A 22,815-nucleotide genomic window follows, 5' to 3' on the forward strand; every position below is an offset into this window, starting at 1 on the left:
CTAGTCCTAGCTCTATGTCCGCCTTAGTTTTCCTGACAGCCCCCCTACAGGCCCGAGCAGAGGAGGTATACTCCTCTTTGGAGATAGCACCCCCTTCCACTGGGCGTATGCCGCCTTTTTGGTAAGCAGGCATTCCCGGACGACTTGGTGAGCCAGGGGGGCTTTCGGGCACTCTTGCCCCCCTTGCTTCTTGTTGGGATGGGCTCCCCTTGGGCCCTGAGTATCGTTTCCTTAAGGAACGACCACTTGTCCTGACACTGATTTCCCCTGCCCTCAAAATCCTAGAAGAAATTGCAGATGCTGAACCAAACCTATGGGCAGTAAAAAAGTGGGCTGACTACTGGGAAAGGTCAACTCCTGGACTACTGCCCCCCTATTTACTTTCCCAATTAAATGATTAGTGGCATTTATTGTGAAAATAAAGAAGTCACATGCAATGTTTAGATCTTACTTTCATATCCTGTATCACTGCACTCTAACCTTTACTGAAAATCCCACATACTGAAGAACAGAAGGAACCAAGCTATGCAGAAAATATTTGCAACAGAAGACTGCTTATGTAAAGAATGAAAAAACCTCTAGCCTTAAAACCCATTGTCTTGCCTTTATACTGATGTCCCTGTTCTGCTTACATATGGGAGACTCAGCCAATTATTAATGCATCTTTCCTGTATCTTGGGTTTGTAGAAGAACAGCTACAAAGAAAATGACAATTGGGTCTGCTGAAAATGAGGAATGTTGGGAAGAATTCAAATGTCACAGTGGTTTAATGCTACTCAGAGGAAAATCAGCTTCACCATTACAGCCTGAGTTCCTCCTTTCCTTCCACTGTGCAGAAGGATGTAAGCCCCAGTCAGGGGTCCATGAGAACTAGCTATGTTGCCATAACAGAATGGTTGAGTGGCCCTTTAACCTTAATCTGACACTCAGAAGAACTTCAGTAACACTGTGTGGTCAGGTACCTGAGACTTTGGTCTGGAGCTTTCCAGAGGTCCCTGATGGAGATGAGCAATGTGCATAACATTCGCTGAATATTTTGCAAATCTTCTCAAGGAAGGAGTAATATAACACACAAAAGACTTGCACCAGCCAGTGGATTTGGGATTATGAGTTTTCTTTTTTCTTCTAGGGAAGCTTTCTTGTGGGAAAGATGAGCCTCACATAACATCCTCTTCCAGAAGACAGTAGTTTCATCATTTGATAGGAGTTAAAATGACTCCTACTTTCTGTACAAACTGGTTATACAAGCAAGACAGTTAAAGCAGGCACATGCACATCACTGTTGTATTACGACAGTGGTTTAAACCCAAAAGAACAATACAGAGGCATAGCAGGGCAGCTCCATGTCCAGGACAGCTTAGATGCACAGGGCATAGTTTCATAGTGCTTAGGGTCAGAAGGGACCTAAACGGATCATCAGGTCTGACCCCCTGCCCCAGGCAGGAACAAGTGCTAGAGTCATAACACCCCAGCCAAATATCTATCCAGCCTCCTCTTGAAGAACCCCAAGGTAAAAGAGAGCACCACCTCCTTTGGGAATCCAGTCCAGACCCTGGCAGCCCTAACCATAAAGTAATGCCTCCTGACGTCCAGCCTGAGCCTTCTCTCTAACAATTTGTGGCCATTATTCCTAGTAACCCCTGGTGGTGCATGAGGGAACAGAGCCTCACCCAATTTCTGCTGGTCCCCCCTGGTGAGTTTGTAAACAGCCACCAGATCCCCTCTCAGCCTTCTCTTGTGGAGGCTGAATAGATTCAGGCCCTCTAGCCTCTCTTCATAAGGCCTGCCCCGCTGCCCCTTGACCATGCAAGTGGCCCTCCTCTGGACTCCCTCAATGCTAGCCACATCCCTCTTGAAGTGCAGCGCCCAGAACTGGATGCAGTACTCCAACTGCAGCATGACTGCTGCTAGAGTGCCAGCACAGTGCTGATGGCTGCAGTGCAGTCAGCCATCATTGCAGTAGTGGTTATTTTTGCTTCTCTGTGCTTGAAAAGTGAAACTAGATCAATCTGTTTTATTTTTTTTAATTGAAGCCAATTTTACTTGTAGATTCTCATGAGAAAACAAGTTTTCATTTATTTAATTCTATCAGGTTTTGTATGCCATTTAACCTTCTTACTCCTTATAATGCCAAGCTTAAATCTGTTCCTTCAAAAACATCCAGATCTAAAAACCCCACAAAATCAAAGTGGGTTAAACTATATGACAGCAGAGATTAAAAACTAATGCTTACTATATCTTAGTTACAAGTTTTCTTTTAACACTTGTGTTTAAAATTCTGTGACAGAATCATATGTATATAGAATCACAAATCAGAAGGATGGAATGGACAAAGCTCAAGATTTTACCTGTACTAGGCAGGATCAGGTATGCCTAGACCATGGATAAGCAACCCCTGGGATGGGTGCCAGAGCATGGCATTCAAAGGCATTATATTTGGCATTCATGAATGGCAGGGAAGGAGCCATGGCTGTGCTGCTACAACAAGGAGCAGGCCCCTTGCAGCTCCCCAGCTGTCCACCCTGCACACCAACATCTCACAAGTCGAGGTTACAGATGTTCTTGGCACTCCACCCAAACACATTACTGAGCCCTAGCCTAGACCATAACTGTTGGATGTTTGTCTAACCTAGTCTTAAAAGCCTCCAACAAAGAAGGGCCCTCAGCCTACCCAGGTTATCAGTCTTCTCCTGTCTAGACTAAATAAAACCAATTTCTTCAACCTTATTTCATAGACCATGTTTTTAAACCTTTCCTTATTATTGATGCTCTCTGCTGGATTCTCTCTAGTTGGTCTAAACCTTTCTTTAAAGCTTAACACCAAACACAAGACAGAATTACAGTTATGATATTCTTTAGGATCAAGTACAGTGGAATTACCTCTGTGTCTTACATACAGCACATCTGCTAATACATTTCAGAATGAGATTTGCTCTGTGTTGCAACAACATCCTTTTTTTCCACTCATAATTCAGATTCCTATCTCAGGCAAGGAGTTGTACTACATGACCTATGGGGTTCTTTCCAGCCCCTCTCTACGATTCTATGATTCTCTATGAGTATGATCTAATATAACCCTGAGACCTTTTTCTAAAAGTACCACTGCCCAGAAAGTTATTCCCCATCTTGGATTTCTTTTTCAATTCCATTTCTTTTTCAATTAATTCCATTTCTTTTATGCACAGCATTTTGCACTTGCTTTATTGAATTCCACCTTGTTTTCAGACTCCTTCTCTAATTTATCAAGATCATTTTGCATTAGTATGTTTCCAGCCAAAATATTTGCAGCCCCTCCCAGGGTGGTGTCATCCAAAGTTTCTACAGACATACACTACATTCCAAATCCAATTTGTTAATGAAAATACTGTGCAGAACAAGAGATCTCTTAAGAAACTTCCTCCAAATCCTCCCCACATGGACAGTGAACCATTAATAACTATTCTGATTTTTCACTTGTGTACCTAGGCTTATGGTGATTACATAGAAACTATAAATCTTGACTTGCTTATTAGAACATCATGCAGACAGTAACAAAACCCTTACTAAAGTCCAGGTATAGCACACCTTTATGCACTACCCCCATTATCCTGTCAAAGGAGGAAATTAGTGTGGTTTCTCCTAATTTTCTTTTAACAAATCCACGTTGGCTGCTTTTGCTCAAAAATACTTTTTCTCCTTTCTCACAAAATGAAGGAGCAGTGCCCCAAACTAGCACAATAATCAAGATGTTTCTAATGTGGTTAGCATTAGAGCACGGGTCTATTGATCAAAAGACTGAATTTTAGCTCTGCCTCTAGCACAGCCTCATCACGTGGCCACTGGCTAACTGCTTAACATTTCTGTGCCTCAGCTTCTTTTTTTTGTAAAATGAAGCATGCTAAGATATTCAGAAGGCATGTGCTATTATTATCATATTTAACAAAGTGAATATCCAATCAACGGAATGCAGCTTTTAATAGCAAAATGCTGTTTGGGAAAAACACATGACTCCCAAGCAACTGAGAGAAGACAGTATCTGTAATGAAACACAGACTAAACCTGCTGCCTGTCCAATGGAGGCTGAAAAACAATTGCAGATGATAGCCTAGAATGCTCAGTTAGCATGCCAGGGCAAAGTAATAGCCAGGAACAAGAAGTGGCGAAGCAATTCCCACATTTTCTGCATGTACTGTACCACTTGCACAAATAGACCTAAAGTGGTTGGAGAAGCTAAAGGACAGATGCAGCGTGAGCCTGTCATACAAAAGACACAAATAATTTAAAGTATTTTCTATTAATTAACACTGGGCTTAAATCTGTTCCTTCAGAAGGATCCAAATTAAGCATCATCCCACTCAAATGGATTATCCAAAAGACAGCAAACAATCAGCAAACACTCACATGAGATTTGCATTGGATACTCGTGGGAGACAATGGTAATGACAATACCTCATGGTGGATTAGTATAGGGAAAACTGAAAGGACACCTCCATTAAAAGTTGCTCTCATGCTTCCTTTCCAAAGGATCCTTTTCAGTTGTGTATAATTCTTTGAAAAACTTGGTTACACTAACTCTCAAAAAATCAAGGAAAGAGTTTCATCAAAATTCAGCTACTTTGTCAAGAACAAAGTAAAAAAATTCTGCTGATAAAATCTTTTCATAACTTAAAAATAAACCACCTTGATGTAACATGCTGGAAACTTAAAATTTGGCAGGGATACAGACCCTGAGAGATGTTTTTCAGTGATTCAGTGAAAAATAGTCTTTGATTTGGCAGTTATAAAGGATTTTAACTGTATTTCCTTCAAATGTGTAATTTTTTATTAAATGGTAAAACCTATCTGCCAATGTTCCCTTGGCACAGCACATGTACCCCCTCATAAATGGAGTAGAAACTTCCATGACAGTGATAGTCTTTGTGCAACCAGGTGCCTAGAAGCACAGGAGTACTTCAGTTTTAATAGAATCCCCCCTTGTAACCCAAGTGGCTAGCCAAAAGTTGGGATCTTGTAGGACATTCAATTTTATAGACAAAATTGGTGATTGAGATAGACATTTTGGTGTGATTTAGTTTGTTCACAAGACTATACGAAGTCCTGCTTTCTTGGGCATGGAAGAAACTAGGGGCTGTTTCTCTCCTTGAAGCTCCAGATGTCCTCTAGCCAGCACCCCAACCCAAAAAGGCCTAATGTCTAGGTTTCTTTCAAGGTCACACATCACTGCTATACAAGCTGTGGTTGAAGACACCTTCTCTAATTCAGTGTACTCTCCTTTGCCATCTGAACTCTCTCTCTCTCATCCACTTATGCCCATATTCCTCCCTAAACAATACCAGCTGAAGTCCCTCAAAAACATTCACATTTTTGAGCAGGCTTCCATTTCCCTTACTTTGTGTGAAAATATATACTTTGCTATTTCTTATAGCTACCACAAAGAGCTGCATTTGAACCTATCAAGCATGTCCCCACAGGTAGGGGCATGCGCTTGTGTGACAGAGGGCCTTCCCAAGGCCAGTTCAATCATTGGCCCTCCCACCTGTCTAGGGCAGCCCACCCACCTGACTCACCTGCCACACCTTTCTTGGAACTGACTAGTTGTTCATAGGCAGGAGGCTGCCCATTATTGCCAGATGCCAAGGGCATAATACACAGCTCCAAACCTCTCCTTATACTGTGTCCCATGCCTCACAGATGGCATCCAAACAGCTGACTCACACTTAGTCCTTTCCAGGGCCAAACTCTGCCCCTATGCTGGTCCTCTTTCACATCCAATAATTGGGTCCCACTCACAATGCCTCTTTTACTGGATGCCACTCATTCTCGCACTCAGCCTACGGCCCACTCAGGCCTCCGGTGTCTGTTGACATACCTGGACCCCAAGCCTGTCCCCTCTATGGGGTTACCCACCAGGTCATGAGGGCCGAGGCTTTATAGCACCCCATCCTCACCTTTCACTAGAGAGGCACAGATGTGGCATTTTCTGGACACCGCCCAACCACAGGCAGCTCCACCACACCATCCAACCCCAGCAGTGTAATTTCAGATCTTACGCAGGACCAGGAACACCCTACAACCCCATAATTCCTACCCTAATCTCCAGGTGTTCCAGGAGCTGCAATCTGCAGGCTGAGTGATGTGGCTCTTCTGGCTCCCTAGGTATACCTGCCAGCTCTGCTCCTAGGGTCTGGCCTCATACTGCAGCTGCCCAGCCCTCCTCCACTCTGGTGGCCCCCTTTTGGTCATGTGAACATCTAATTGGGCCAAACTGCACCTGCCAGCTAATCAAAGCCTTCTAGAAACCTCTTAAAGTAGCAGGCACAACTTGTGCTCTCCCACAGCTTGCAGCAGCAAAAATAGTAGCGGCAAAAATTTGTGCTGCTACTTTTTGCCATGGCACATGCCCCTGAATGTGTGCTTTGGTGTGGGGCAAATTGTTGCGCTTCGAGAAAACTGCCTTTTCCTGCTCCTCCTGGCTCTTGGCATGCTCTTGGCATGCTGGAGGACCTAGAGGACAACTAAAGAACTGGAGATGCTTTGTGTCTCCTGGGAGGGCCAAGCCTCCGTATCTGCTAGCATACACTCCCTTCATGTGCCCCACAAATTTTTCATGCTGTTTTTTTTTTTGCTACCATGATTTCCCAGTAGCAAAATTTACAGCACGGGGCACGTTTTAACATTCAGGGCATACAGTTTGTAGTGCCACAGAGAGGTTTGTGATGCCACAAACTGTACATGCCTACACATCTGGATGTAGCTATCAAGTTTATCTCATCCTAAAATAAGTTTTATGAGATTATGGGATATGGTGTGCACAGGGGAGCAGGGCTGTAAATGACAGATTAGGATGCATTAAGGAGGCAGTTAAAGCTTCTACATTTTCTATTGCATATTATGGGCAATGCACTGTGTTCTACTAACACATAATGAATAATTTCACCTGGGGAAATTTTAGCTCCTTCTTTTAAAAAAAAAAGCTATAAATTCCATTAAAAATGGTGATACAATAAAGCTATCTTAAAGGAAGCAACTAAATGTTAAGTAACACCAAAATTAGAATCGTGCATTATTAGTACTGGATTCTATACAGGTCACTTCAGATGATGCATTGGAAGTGAAAACAGGTAGGATTCTAAAGCCACCTGTGCTTCTCATCAACCCTGCTGGTTCTAGGAGATGGGACAGTCCTTGGAGCCACCATTACGGCAACTTCCCCACGGCTGTCAGTGAGCTGCTTATCTTCTTAAAACACCTGTAGTACTAAATTTTGTGGTTACCCCACAAACCCAACACTATTTACTCCACGTGGTGCTGCAAGAATGGGGAGGGAAGAGATGTCAGAACAACGTACAGGTATCACAGGAGAGGCTACATTTGGCCTTCATCCTTTAATCCTAGGATCATTCACAAATTTTCTCTCTGAAGAAAGTAGGATTTATTCCATGTGCAGAATGGACAGTGCTCACTAGATGAAGCAGATACTTAAAGTTAATTTTTCCTCACTGCCTACTTCTATGCCAAACCACATGAACACTCTACTGTGAAGGAGGACTTTTTTTCTTTTGCTAGGGCTCCCTCATGATGCTGATCTACAGCCACATTGAAATAACTGAACACAGTGGTGAATTTACCTTCAGAATAAACCAGTAAAGAAGTTCTATCACCCCCAACCATATAGCAAAATAATCCAAAAGAAATGAAGATATTAAGTAAAAGCAAAAAAGATTAAATACATGATTACCTAAAGTGTCCCCAAAAATTTTGTAGGAATAGAATCCAATTCTGTTAAGGTCATATTCCAGTGTCTCAACTGGAAGACTACCCTGCCTCTTCCAGGGTGCATCTACACATGCACTTTACTGTGGAGTTGACTAATTAGCTCTGTAGTAAACCATCACTGGTATCAGGGTGCAGTAAACTGATTAACTGTGCCATAAAATAGTACTGTCAGGAACAGTACTTTTATGGCAGAGTACTTTACTGAGCTGAAATGCACATGTAGATGGTGAATGGGGGGTATAAATTGTGCACAGTCAGCCTACATAGAAAGACTTGCTCTGCCCCAGCTCAAATCGCTGTTGTCCCAGGCACACGTGTAGATACTGTGCTTGGGAGCAATTTATTCCAGCGTGAACTGCTGTGAAGTTTATTGTATTGCATTAATTGCATATGTAGATGCACCCCCTGGCTGCATCCCCATGAGCAGAGGCATGTGGTTTCTGCAGGCAAAAAAGCAGCAGCACACATTCATGCCACTTTTTGCCCTGGCACATGCCTCTGTATGCAGGATTAGCACAGGGAAAAATGCTCCAGGTGGTGTAGGGGAGGCTGGGGCCAGCACCTGGGGTCTTGGGGGCAGCAATGGCAGTCCAGGTGCAGGAAGCCTGGCCAACAGCCAGTATGGCTCTGGCTGGCCAGGCTCCGGTTTCGGGAGGTGCATGCTGCCGCCACATGTTCCGCCCCACTTTTTTTCTGTGTGCTGTTTTTTGATACCAGGATTTCCCAGTATCTAAATTTGGCTCGACGCTGCACATATGCAGTGTGACGAACCAAATCACATATGCTGGGTATGTTTTGCAACACCTCAACAGCCTTTGAGGTCCTGCAAAATGCCCATGTACTCTCATGTGGACATAGCCCCTGAATACTAAATGCTGTTTCATTCCCTGTAAATATCAGCTTCAGGGCACTCTCCCTCATCATTCTAAAAACCTATAGGGGTTGTCAAGCATACCCCCTGGTGTATTTGGAAAGACCCTAGGGGGTATGCACAGGCGAGCATGTACAGAGCACTGCCACCCACTGCCTTGCGCCACCGTGTCTCAGGAGCAGGGCTAGGGAGGGGCGAGGGCAGCAGCACCCCTGTGTACAGGCCAGATGCTGTGTGGGGAGGGGGAAAGAGGGAGGTAAGTTTACACACAGCGGTGGCTGCCCCCACCCCCACTCCACAATTTCTCCTGAATACCCCCCACAGATGAACTGTGTACCCCCAGGGGTACATGTAGCAGTCTGGGAACCCCTGACACAGAGCAAGTGCAGTAGCTCTTGACTTACTGTCTTTTTGCTCTCCACACTGTGGCTCATTGCTCGAATCCTCTCCAAGATGGCACCCTCAGAGGATTTAACTGTTACAGAACCACTGTGGAGAAGAACAGCTATTTGCTCTTTAAAAGCACTCAGCATGCTTTGGGCAGTTCTTGCCTCTTGCATACTGTTCTTCAAACTCCCATCCAGTTCATTAGAACATCTCTTCAAGTGGTGAAGTTCCTGCTTTGAGGCTTCCCATGCCTCCTGGCTGGCAGCAAGTTTATCTTGGAGGATGCCGATCTCCAGCTCTAGACTCTCTTTGGCTGTTTTAGCACTGTCCAGATCCTAAAACAGGGGAAACACATCACCAGGCTTTTAATTTCAGTAGAAAAGTAAAAACAGAGAAGTATCAATGATCTCTGGGGAGACTGGGACAACATGCAAGAAAGCTCGATCCTTAAGGACCTGCTCCACAACTTGTCCAGGGACTGAGATGAGACCAACCAGTCTGTAGTTCCCTGGATCCTCCTTCTTCCCTTCCTTAAAGACAGGCATTTTATTTACCCTTTTGAAGTCATCTGGGACCTCTCCTGATTGCCATGAGTTTTCAAAAATAATGGCCAGCAGCTCTGCAATCACATTGGCCAACTCCCTCAGCACCCTCGGATGCATTGCATCAGGCCCCATGGACTTCTACACATCCAGCTTTCCTAAATAATCCTGTAGAAGCAACCCAGTTTGATCCTGCACTTACTGGGATGACAGCTGGTGTGATCAGGAGCCAGCTGGATCCCAGGCCACCCCAGTGGCAAACAGCAGGCTTTCAGGTAGACAGCATGACCCCCTATGTGCTTACTCCCCAGACAGCGCATGGAAACAGGTGGCACACCCCCACGCACCCATCCCCCAGGTTGGGCTAGGAAGCAGGGCCCCACACATGCCAAGAGCCCAGATAGAGCCAAAGCCAGGCAACTGGGGTGCTCGGTTCCACCTAGAGCCCAGGAGCAGCAGCTGTAGACAATGAGCTTGATAGGGGGTTTTAGGATCTGGCAGTGGCAGCAGAGCACATGGGGGCCTGCAGGGGTCCAGATCAGCCCAGAGCAGCCTGGAACTTCCAACCTCACCTGGCGGGGGAGGAGGAGAGGAGACTGCCAGCATAGGTATCTGCACTGCATCCCTCCACTGGAGCCTAGAATGCCCCATCAGAGGCTAGCCCAACCTTTGCTCCTAAGACTGGAACTGGACAACCTTGCGAACACTGGATGCCAGGTACCTCCCAAGGTCTCATGGGAGTTCATAGTATCTGTTGCCCCAAACCACCCACAGGGCTCATGACCTGAGTGCAAGCCCTAAACAGCCTTAGATGCCTTAGGTGGTCCTGCCTCCAGTATGAAGGCAGGACCACAAATGAATGATGGACATGACTGCTTATGTTGTATTTCTTTATTAATACCTATACACTATGGACATCAGTTGTGGTAAACACCTGCTGTAATAGCAGAGCCCACCCAGCTCACATCTGTCCCAGATTGTTGTTTCCTTTTCTGGATCTTTCTTTTTACACTTAGGGGACCCAGTGCCTACCCTGATAACATCACAAGAACACCTGAGTGGAAAGGGGTGGGATGTAAAAGAGGTGGAGCTCCACAGAAGATGCCCAGACACTGAGATCCATGTCCATCTCAAAGTTCCCTACTACAGTCGGGTACTATCTGCTGGTATCCTTCTTATTAACAAGTCATGGCAGGCAGGATATAGAGAAGGGGACTAAACACCCATTGAGAATGTGGCACTCAGGCCCCACCCTAGTGTGACCATTCAGCCCAGGTCCCATTACAAGTTCCTAACCTTTTCTTTCACCACTATTGGCTGCTCACCTCCTCCCCAAACTGTGCTACAAGGTGCAGTAGTCCAGGAGTTGACCTGGCCTTTGAAGACTGAGGTGAAAAAGGCAGAGTACTGCAGTCTTTTCTGCATCACCTGTCATTAGGTTGCATACCCCATTCAGTAAAGGACCCACTCTTTCCCTGATCTTTTTCTTATTGCTGACATACTTGTAGAAATGCTTCTTGTTACCCTTCACATCCATTGCTAATTGCAACTCCAATTGTGCTTTCACCTTCCTGATTTCATTTCAGCGTGCCCAAACGATAATCTTACACTCCTCTTTATCAAGCTTACAGACAACAAAACTGGAACAGTTTGCAAATGCTTTAGAAGACAGTATTAAAATTCAAAGGAATTTTGATAACTGGAGTCTGGGCCATAGACAATAAAATGGAATCCATAAACAGACAACTGTAAGTGGTTATATATAGCAAGAAAAAGACAGATGTTCATGTATGGAATGTGGGGGACAACTGGCTTGGCAACAGTACTGCTGAGAACGAGGTGGGAGTTATAGTGGATCACAAGGTCAGTATGTCACCAAAAAGAAAGGCAAATGCGCAGTATTGTAATAGCAAGGTATGCATAAGAGACACTTTAGTTGGTTTATTTAGGCTTCAGCTGAATAATGTGGCCAGTTTTGGGTACGACATTTTAAGAAGGATTTAGAGCAATGATTATCAACCAGGGTGCCATGGCACCATCAGGTGCCTTAAGATCCTTTCAAAGGTGCTGTGGGGTACTGCAAAATGTTAGCAATATTAAGTGTTCACACATAATCGACAAGAAAAAAAACAGTTTTTGCATAGGAATTCATAGTGCTAAAAACATTCTGACCTGCTGTGATGAGAATTGTTTGCAATACAAGAATTGCTGTATTATTCTTCTGTAGTCCAAAAAAATGAAAAGAAAACTAAGAGCTGGCATTTTTCATGGGATGCCTTAACTCTACCATGCAGTACCTAAAATCTAAAAATGTTGAGAACCCCTGATGTAAAGACACTGGAAAGGATCCAGAGGTGAGCAATGAAGATGATAAAGGGGTTGGAATGCATGCTTTACAAGAAAAGATTTAAGGAAGAAGGTGTGTTTAGTCTGGAGAAACAGATATTAAAGCAAAATGCTATAGAAGTTTGCAAATATCTGAAAGGTTGCCATAGAGAAGATGAAGGAAAACTCCTTTTCCTTGCCACAGAAGGCAGGGTGCTAGGCAATCAGTTAAACTATAGGTAAGCAGATTAAATCAAATATCAGGACACACTTCCTAACTGGAAAAAAAGGCGAATGGAAGAAGCTGCCTAGGAATTTCCTTCACTAGTTTTAAAACATTCTTCACTCAATTTTTCAAGAAAAGGCTGACGGCATCAGGGTAGGATATTTGCAAACAACAAATCCTATTTGTGATATCCATCACAGAATACAGGACCCCAAAGGGCCTTTAAAACCCCATTATTCTATCAAATCACACTCTATTTCCTGTTTCCAAAATGAAAAATAGGGCTTCCCAAACCAGAATGTATTGGACCTCAAATTTCTTTCACATGCCAAGAGGGTCAGCAGGGGGAGGGGAGGAAGAAGGGGTGAATACTTCAAGCTTTCTGCATAATTTGTCCTTTCCTTTGTCATGATCCAGTCCCCAATCTCTGAAAGACAAATAAGCAGTAGATGTGAAAAAGGTATGTAAAATGCTGAACAGTGCAGAGAAAGCAACTGAACAGAGCTTTGCATCATGACCCATAATATGAAGGATGAAGAGAAGGAGGAGGGAAAAGAAAACCAAAAAAAAAAAAATGGATCCATGCTTCATTTAATTAGACCATGAATCACCACCCCAGGATACTTGTGAAACAAATAATTTAATACGACAAACAATAATTATGTAATAGAACAAAATATGCAGTCAAACCAGAGAGTACTAAAATGATACAGGAGTTTAAATCTCCATACTGAAGACTTTGTTTGTTTGACAACTAGTAGGAAGTAAAACTCCCCTGCTTAGGTACAGCATAGCGATTTCCTTTCTACAGAAGAGGCGGTTTCCATACACTGTGGGAGGCATGAAACTTAACAGGCTAACATAATAACAACTGTATTACAAACAAACTTTTTTTTTTTAATTAAAAACATAAGTAAAACCCTCTTGATCAGTCAAATATTTATCACTCAGTACTAAAATGAACTGTAGAGCTGCTTGCCAACTGAATTTTGGCACAGTTTCATATCCATGTTTCCATTTAAACAGGGCCTTCTAACAGACAAACTGCGCCAGTGCTGAGAATTAAATTCTAGGTATTACAGCAAAGAATGGAAGCAGTTTATTTCAGTTATAGCACATTATTTCACCAGCATGAAGATTTCCTTTCAGAGATACTATCCAGAAGTAGTTTGCTAGTATTAATGTGAACATAACAAAATACATTTTTTATGATCTCAATTTAAAATTTGCACACATAATTACAGCTAGCCAAATACTGAGAGAAGTACATAAAAGAACATATTTCATACTGTTTGTCTCATAGTCTATAGCAAACCACACTTGTTATTAGGAAAAAAACTTCAGCTTTTAACAAGTAGTATCTGCAAGTCGCCTGATGCCAAGTCTTAAAAAAAAAAATTGCAAAATAAAAAAGTAGTAAAACTTTATTTTAGAATTAAACACTGAACAACTGAAAGATTGTGTTGCAGAAATTTGGATTAGCCTGTACGTAAAAATTGTGTACGAGCCACGGTGAGAAAAAATGGTTGTGCTGCAATACAAAATATTTAGACCAAAAAGTATTGACATATCACAGCATCATATACCAAGGCACTCTGTACTATGGACATTACCTTTTCACGTTATCAGTGCTGTTGTGTGTGGCAATAACAAAATTCATGCACTTGAAATCTCAGAGAGTTTTGTGCATTATTTCTTAATGATATCGAGGAGGGAGAGCTACCACTTCACTGCAACATTAAATAGCTGTGAAGAGAAGATGCTTGAAAAATGTTGGAAATTGAAATTACTGGTGCTTATGTTTTTAGATAGCAATGGGGAACTTGCTGATGGATGTAGGCTCCTGAAAGACAGAAGCTGGCTCTGTGGCCTAGCTTTCATTGTGGATATCAGCAGCCATCTCAATAAGCTATGATTGCAAGGCAGAGAAATACTTTCCCCAATGAAATTCAGTCTCATTGCTTCTTGTAAAACCAAGCTCACAAGTATCTTGTCTCAGGAAAACACAGATCATTTTCTTCACTTTCAAGAATCACAGCATGGTGGTGATGTCAGTAACTCTGGAAAATACACAGCTGCATCTTCTTTTCTCTGAAGTTCATCTGAAACCTATTTCACTGATTTTTGAGGCAGATCAGAAGTATGTGAAACTTTTTAATAACCTATTTTCCATCTGGGAGGAGGAGAGGTTGAAAATTATCCACCTGAGACGCAGCTTAAAATATTGGAACTGAAACACAGTTCAGGAAGTTTGCCCATCACCAGCAAATGAAGAGCTCATCTCAGTCTGGAAATTCATATTCATGAGCAATTTGCCTCATTTATTATGTGACCTGGCTCTGTGGTATGTGGCCAGGTTTGGATCAACATACGTCTGTGAACAAGCATGTTCAACAATGAACTTTTGAAAAATAAGTTTCATTCAAGGCTGACAGATAATCATCTGAAAAAATGGACTGCTTCTGTCTTATTTAAAACAGGACACTGATCAGAAACAAGTGCAAAACTGTGTAAAATGCCTTATTTACATGTATAACCCTATATTAGGCATGTAGTTATATGTTCTTTCTCTGCATAGTATGCATGTTCAGAAGCAGGGGGCTGCTCATACCTATTTTTACTTTTTGTGAGCCTGGACTTTACTGTTTGGGATGGGATCAGGTGGATCAGATTTTTTGATCTCTGGCCCTCCCTTCCAAAACTGTGAAGTTTGTAAACTCACAAAATGTGCTAATGGAAAGCTGCACAAAGGTCACTGTAGCTGTTTATAACTTGGAGATGTCTCCCCTCATTTCTTACTCCCCTACTTTGGGGTTTCCCTTGCCATGCCTTGATGTTCAGAAGGAAAGAAAGAGAAGAGGAGCTCATGAGGTGTTTGTTACAGTTAGTGGTAGAAATTAAAGTGAGGTCTTTCTTCACAGATCTTTCTTCTCCCCTACACCCTGCTGTTACCACACCTATATGGGCACAGGCCCATGATCTCCTTTGGAGTTTCATTCTCACATTAAATATGATGTGGTGCCTGGCTGCTGACCAGTCGCCCTGGCCTTCTACCCGCAGGAGCCAGAAGTTAATAATCCTCTACTTGCCAGCTCAGGCCACCCTTTAATTATCTTTTAACTGTCTTGTTAGTAAGTTCTTTGCCACCGGCCCACCTAATACCTTGGTCCTTATTAATACTGTGCTGCTAGATGCATTTATTATTATTTGAGTGATCTTCATTAATCTCTTTTCAGTTAACAAGTTTATCCCCATTCAATTGGTCCTTATTTATGTTCCTTCAATTAGCATATATTGTCACTTAATAAATCTTTAGTTACATTCCATTAATTAATCAGTTTACCAGGATTCTGTTAATCAAATTCTTCTATATTTAATCAATCAACTTGCTGGTTAATTAATAAGCTTATCAACATTCAATTAATCAATTATTCTATATTTATCTTTTATCAATTAGTCATGATCCCATTTCTCATTAAGCTCACTGGTGACAGGTCACCTCACTCACAGGTTCCCTGACCAATAAACCAAGTCTAAAGTCCTGGTGACTGGCACTTTGAATTTGTTTGATTCACTGGTTCAGGTAGCTCTCTCTCTCTGCCCTGGCTCTCTGTGCTGCCTCTTGTGGAGGGGTTGGTTCTCCCCAAAGTCTGGCTTTGTCTCTGGCTCACTGTTTCAGCTCCCAGCACTATCTCTGTGCCTCCATGCAGCCTATGTAGGCTCAGCTCCTCGCGTGCTTCCCCTCTCTGGGAAAGTTCAATTGTGCCAGTGGCTCCTTTCAGCTTCCGGTGGGACTCCTGTCAGCCAATACGAGCATGCTCCAGTCACACGGGGCCCCGCACAGCCTGAACAGACTGGAGGGGACACCATTCTTCCTTGGGCTGCTGGCTGCACTGCTCTGGTAATCGCATCACCATCTCAGGGTCCAACCGTAAATTTTTCAATGGGCTCTGGTCCAGCGGGACAGCCTGGAACATAACAGGGCCTGAGGCTGGTGCCCATTACAGTCACCCAAACATCAGCACTCACTGCAAGCTTGTAGAATACCCCCTGCTCAAAAGGAAAAGCACTTCTAAGCACGAATCCCTGTAGTGAGCTCAGGTGGAAGCCTGATACTACCCCTAAAAACGCTGATAATCCTTGAACCTGTAGTTGGGTAGGACAGGGTTTAAAGGAGACAGGGTTTCAGAGGCAACCCAAAGAGGACCAACCGAGAAGACTGTGACCCCTGATATCATGGACAGCGACCATAGTAACAGTGAGAGCATTGATTGAAACACCTGGCAGCACAAGTGAGTAGTGGTGACCCCAGTGGAGCAGCAGTGGACTCTCAGCAGTGATGGAGCAGTGACCCCTGGCAGTAGGCAGCATACTCCAGTAGCAACTCCCAGCAGCATACTCTAGCAGCAATCCCCAACAGAAAGTCCAGTGTGAGCCACTAGTACTTACCTCTTTGGCTGGGGCAGGTGATAGCGCCCCAGGAGCAGAGTGGCAAGCCCCTGATGGCAAGGAGCAGCAGGGTCCTTGGGGGTGGTTCTACCTACCCAGAACCTGCCAGTGTTGCCAGTGTAGCAGAGTCCCCTTACAGCAGCTTTGAGTGAGTCTCCCATCCCAACAGATTGGGCTATGTGGTAGCTACCCTGGGATAGTTTGTCTGTGACTAAGACTGTTAATAGTTTTGGGTTTCATTTAATGCTTAATAGTTAAGGCTTTCTTGAAGTTGTGTATTTGTTTTCCCTTTCCTCCCCATTCCATCCATAATAAACTTTGTTATAGTTGCTACTTGCAAGAGAAGTTTGTTCACTTTAGAACACCCAGGCAAGGTTGTTTTTCCAAGGTTTTCGGGTGGCAGATCGAGTCAGATTTAGAAAGTTGGTGGTAAACCCCTAAATTTGAACCCAACTTTGTCTGTCCAGTGTCTGGCAGAAGGGTTACGTGTTTTACTTATTTTCCAATACTGTAATTTTCCCAACTGTTTTATTATTGTCTAATGCTAATTATTAGAATAACACTATCCCATACTTTGGCACACTTGCAAAAAGGTTGGCTGCCACTGGTCCATGACAACAGTTTTGAACAGTTCCCTAACATTCTACCCCTGGAGCAAATAACCAAATTTCCCAAATAACACAGAAAACATGCTACAGGCTCAAATGATGTAGAAATAAGGTGCTTTTCTTTCTTACTGCTGACTTATTTAAAGGATGCCTGAGCAATCACTAAGGAAGAAAGTAAAGAGTGCAAAAACAGATGACACCTGGACTAATGAAAGAACAGCATGCTACAGCAAGTCAATTAAATGCACCCGCCTTTTTCTCACATTCTTACATTTTTTCTATTTTAGACCTTTTAACGAAAGACCTGTCTTCTTAGGATTAGACCACGTATTTGCCCAAAAGCATTTTAATGAGAAAAAATAGCACATAAATCAGGCTCAAATGATTTAAAAACAGGGGTGTCAAATTCATCTGGCCCCATGGACCGGATAAGCATTGCTGGGTCAGTCTGCAGGCCAGACCTGACTGACCCACCCTGTCTAGTGCCTGTGGTGATGGATCCAGCCTGGATGTAGCATGTGTTGGCCCCCAGAACCAGCACAGAGCACATGCAGGCAGCACAGGGGCTAATCCAAACTGCCGGTTGCAGCCTGAGCCCCAGACCTTGTGCTGCCTACAGTGCTGTGTCCAGCCCACACACTGAGGGATGCACACACCCCATGCCAGTTCCAGGGGCTGCACGCACACTGAACCCCGGGGCCAGCACATCTTGCATTTAGCAGAGGTCCAGGATGCAGGTTCCATGCTAATTCCCTGTACTGCAAGCAACCCACACAGCAGCAAATCCAACTGTGTGCCACATGCAGCACATGAGGACTGGCTCATATGGTCAGTCTGGCAACCCATGGACCAGGTCACACAGCTCCATATGCCAGATCCAGCCTGCAGACCACATGTTTGACACCCATGGTGGATCAATTGTAATTTAAAATCAGCACGCAGGAAACTTCCATTTAAATAATAAACGAATCTGGTGTTCCATTTTATCATTTTTCCTCATTGGTTGAAATGAAAAACATGCTAATTTGCAATCAAAAATTGCCTTCTATCAAATTTGGTGGTACCTTTTCCTAACCAGAAAGAGACACTGTATCTAAACATAAGCAGTTAAACAATATTTAGTTAGTTTCTTCATTCTTACTATATTTTACTTTAAAAAGGGTGAATGATACATATCCATTTACCTGAGATTTGTGTTGATGCACTCAGAAATACTGTATACAAAACAGAATTTTAAAATGTTATTAATAAAACTACTTAAATGTTCTTGATACATAAAAGGAGGACAGAAAGTATAGGGATCAAGTAAGAATTGTCAAGAGTCAAGCTGAAGAAATTAAAGGAATAGAAAACTAAAGAAAAAACTAAAGATTTCATAGGCTTTCGTAGACATTCGGGCTGAGAGGGACTCCAGAGGAACATTGAGTCCAGTCCCCTGCACCAGGGGCAGGAAGTCAGCAGGGATCATAGGATCCCAGCAAGACAAGCATCCAAATGTGTCTTGAAGGCGTTCAAAGTGGGTGCTTGAACTGCCTCCGGTGGCAGTATATCCCAAACCTTGGGGCTCAGACAGTAAAGAATTTCTTCCTTATGTCCAGCCTGAATCGGCTGAAGCATTAAGATGCTTTAACCATGTACATAAAAAGAGAACAAGGAAGTAAGTGGGGATGCTGTACAGGAAAAATGGGGTTGAAATTAAAAATAATGTAGGTACAGCCCAAACATCATGGCTGATTCAGTAGAACATGAGGACTAACTTGGAGTGGCTAACAGAAAGTAGTACTTAGAAAGGGAAGACACTGTACCTGAAGTAGAAGACAAACTCAAAAATCCTAATGCACTCAAGAGCCAAGTACTTTTTCCAGTTATCCACACATGTCACGTCAACTGTGTACGTCCTAAATTTTAAAGAGTCCTATCACAGACTTACAAAATTATTATTTTCTCTGGAATACCCAATAAGAAACTACTCTCTAGAGGGGCAGGTATCTGTAGCTGCACAGACTATTGCTTGAGTCAGACATGAGAGTGTAGGAGGCTGGTGAGTCTTTAGGCTGACAGCTTCTAGTTTATTTAACTGACAGCGGCAAAAAGCACCAGGAATTAGAGCCTTGTCTAATATAGCGGAGCCACTGATACTACTGGAGGACTTTTCCCCCTACAACAAAATACCTTAGTGTAGGCAAGGCCTTAGTTAACCCTCTTATGGATAGTTTCACATAACCTTATGAAACATTCATTTTGTTTCCAATGAGATTGATATTAACACTCCTTGCAGACATTAACAAACAAACACGCTTTACTGGAAGAAGCAGTGTGTTGGTTAGACCCAGCTCTACAGCATCTGTATAGATTGGGCTTTTTGGTGTTCTGAGCTAAAGCTGATCCAATCAGCTCTTAAAGTGCCAAAAGAGCCCCACTAAAGTGCTGCAAGCTGTACATGAAACGCATACACATCTAGTTGGACCAGGCACATATTAGCCTGATCTGCATAGTGCACCTTCTTAGGGGAACTAAATTAGATTGGGCCAGCCATTTTGTGTTTGACCTAAACTCCCTGAATGTATGTACAGCTCAACACTTAGATCAGTGGTTCTGAACCTTTTCCAGTAGATGCACCCCGTGGTCTCAAAGTGAGACTTCACATACCCCCTAGGAGCAACGTTTCCAATGCGAGGTTGAGGCATGGAGCAGGAGTAGGATATCTATTGTCGAGACTTTTTTTTAGGCCCTTTGACCTGTGTTAGACAATGTATGAAATATATTTCACGTACCCCTGTTCAGAACCGCTGACTTAGATCAACCTTACTCTAGTTAGGTCAATTTAAGAGTAACATCTGCATGAACTCTTTGAGAAAATTAAATGGGAAAGATTTTTTTAGTTGAAAGAAGAACATTTTCTCTTATAATACATTGCTATCCTTATCTTCATGGAGCCAGGGCTTTCTCAGATTCAGACACTTCACAAACATTTAGGAAAACATAATTGCCTGCTTATACAGAAAGCAGGTTAAGCCTACAAGAGCTAACTAATTATTAAAGAACATGTATTCTTCTTGAACATAACTGTTGCACCGTAAGCTTTGGCAAGACAACTTGTTCTTATCCCTCATCTTACCTGACAGTACAACCTAGCTAATATTTGTCAAGCCTGCAAACTTGATGGACCATGAAATTTTACAGAAATCTCTCCCATATATTTATTTTCTTATATCTTATGAACAAAGAAAGCAGTTCCCCTAATGTGAAAGCCAGTATCTTATCTGTTTAGAAGAGCAAAATTCAGTCATTTCTTAACTTATTTTTGTTCTGTATAGTCACAGGATGTAGGTACAGTATAATTAGGAATACTGCTCCTTCCTATATTTTCTCCAGTTCCAATGCTTATTCTTAAACTTTTGCATATTCTAACATAAATATAAAAAATAAGTCTGAACACAATTAGCTTGGTATCAATAATTCCTATAAATCAAGTATTTTAGCAATTTTTAAAATACATGCTTAAAAAAATTAAATGTTGCATAAGTATTTAAATACAAAAAATAAATAGTATCACATAGAAATATGATAAAGTGCTAGAACGCAACTTTGCTAGAACAAATCGTGCATTACATTTTTTGAAAGACCTGTGACCTCCTTGCTTTCTCTTTACTAGATAAAATGTCTTTCAGAAAATAACTGCTCTATTTTGGCACGCCATACAAGTTTCTAGCATCCAGTTTGACAAATCTGGCTACTGTCTGAATTTCTTTCTCCAATAACAATGAACTTGGTATTCAAAATTACCCACAGAAGATTCAGCAAAATATTTATAGAAATCTGAGAGCAGGCTGGAATATCCAATTAGAGCATGCAGGATATTCATATTGCTGGAAAGACAGACAATTATCTGAGGAGAAAGCAGGAGTGAGAGTTTGTTTGCATCAAAGGCCACTGTTGATGAAGCATATTTTTGCAGTTCACTGTTTGATATTTGTCATCCACTGAAACTGTTGTCTTGAGGCAGCTACTTCTCAAATAAACACTGCTTATTACAACACAAGATGCTGGACCATATTCATAAAAACTATCCCACAATTTATTCTCAAGCATTAATCCGGCATCCTCTTCCAACCACTTCTGAATTGAGCCAACTCTAAAAAACGGAAGTTGTATATTCTCTGTGATTAATTTTAGAATACAGCAATTTTCATTACTTAGCTATTATGAGGGAATTAAAGTCTTCCTATATTTTATTTTCCCCATGGCACTGTCACATGTCTATACATGTGCTCCAGTGTGGGAGGGGAGAGGCATTTTAATGAGAGCAGCTCTCAGGAGCTGCTCTAATTACAACACCTGCAACGTCTCATATTCAGTGTCCCAAGCTTCAAAATGGCAATGGGGGCACTTTAACTAAAGCTTGAATGAGCTTTAGTTAAAGGGCCTCCACCACCATTTTGAAATACAAGGACACTGAATACATGTGATGGCAACGCTGGTGGAGCATTCTGATTAGAGTGTGCCAGCAGACTTAACCCTGCACATGTCCAGGTACCCTGAACGGTCCTTTAAAAGGAAAAAAGTCCAATTTACCTGCAACTACATAGTTGTCTCCTAAGGGAGCCTAAGAGAAGGCACCTGCCTGTAATAAAGACCAACTGCAGTTAGAGAAAAGGGAAGCAGTAAGAGATCAAGAGTTATCTAGTGAGAGCTGTCCGAGGTCCAAGAGAGCAGGCCTGGACAGCTGTGAAGGAAAAAAGTTAGCATAGAGAAGCTAACCCAGAGAAAGTATGGAATAAAGATGCTGGGAAAGTACTGTGAATGAGAACTTTGTCTTGTTTAATTGCGTTGTTGAACGCTTGGGAGAACTGACAAAAAAACCAAACAGTCAGGAGAGCCCTGCTGAACAAATTCCTGTTCTAAGAGAAGGCTAATGGAAGCCCCCTAGCAAATTAAAAGAACCAGCTCAGAGCAGGCCAGACTCAGAACAAAAGGGTTAATCGTGGAGGGACACTCACAGGACATAAACTTAGCAGGTGTGGAAGTCTCAGGTGAAAAGGGCTGGGGACCCCTTTCTCAGAAGCTCTGGTGTGATGGTTATGGACAAAAGCACCAAGTGCAGAGGATTGCCAGAGAGGTGGAGACTACAGAGAGGACTAGGAGCACAGACCTGAGGCAGTGCTTGGTAGACTATGGAAAGGTGCTAAAGAGGGAGACACTGTTAAGCATATCATCGGTGTGTAAGAAGTCAGAAAACAGTGTATTTACTACTTCTAACAGTAAGCTATCTGCTTATTTTCTTTGATGGTAGGTTTTCCCCTCTATCCCCTGCTGAGTACACACAGTGCAGTATATCCATTTGTGCTCCTGCAGCCTAACATATGATAAAATCAAACATATTTTAGAAAACTGGATATGCTTCTGAAACAACCTTGAAACCAACAGGCAAGAATGCAAAAGCCACAGGCAACATCATACATTTTCCTCATCAAAAGTAGTTCAAAAGCCAGTTTTGCACTGCTTGGATACAAAACGATTTAATACAGTGAGGATGCAACCTCTTCTCAACGTTCCATATATTCATCTAATACCTGCATTTTTTAAGTGGAACTGAAGGAACACTGCAAGACAACCACCAGATAAACCATGATGATAAATCTTTTGTTTGAA

General features: G+C 42.6%; 1 protein-coding gene across 2 annotated transcripts in view; it reads right to left on the reverse strand.

Moving 5' to 3' along the window:
• Window positions 1–22,815, reverse strand: part of CCDC170 (coiled-coil domain containing 170) — a 113,873-nt gene that overhangs the window by 46,109 nt on the left and 44,949 nt on the right. For both annotated transcript variants that reach the window (XM_019550070.1, XM_019550068.1), the window contains one exon: window positions 9,031–9,348. In XM_019550070.1, the coding sequence (XP_019405615.1) occupies window positions 9,031–9,348 (318 nt within the window). The remainder of the gene's footprint in view (window positions 1–9,030; window positions 9,349–22,815) is intronic.

The sequence above is a fragment of the Crocodylus porosus genome, unplaced genomic scaffold (genome assembly GCF_001723895.1).
Source record: "Crocodylus porosus isolate Cpor-Errol unplaced genomic scaffold, CroPor_comp1, whole genome shotgun sequence".
NCBI lineage: Eukaryota > Metazoa > Chordata > Crocodylia > Crocodylidae > Crocodylus > Crocodylus porosus.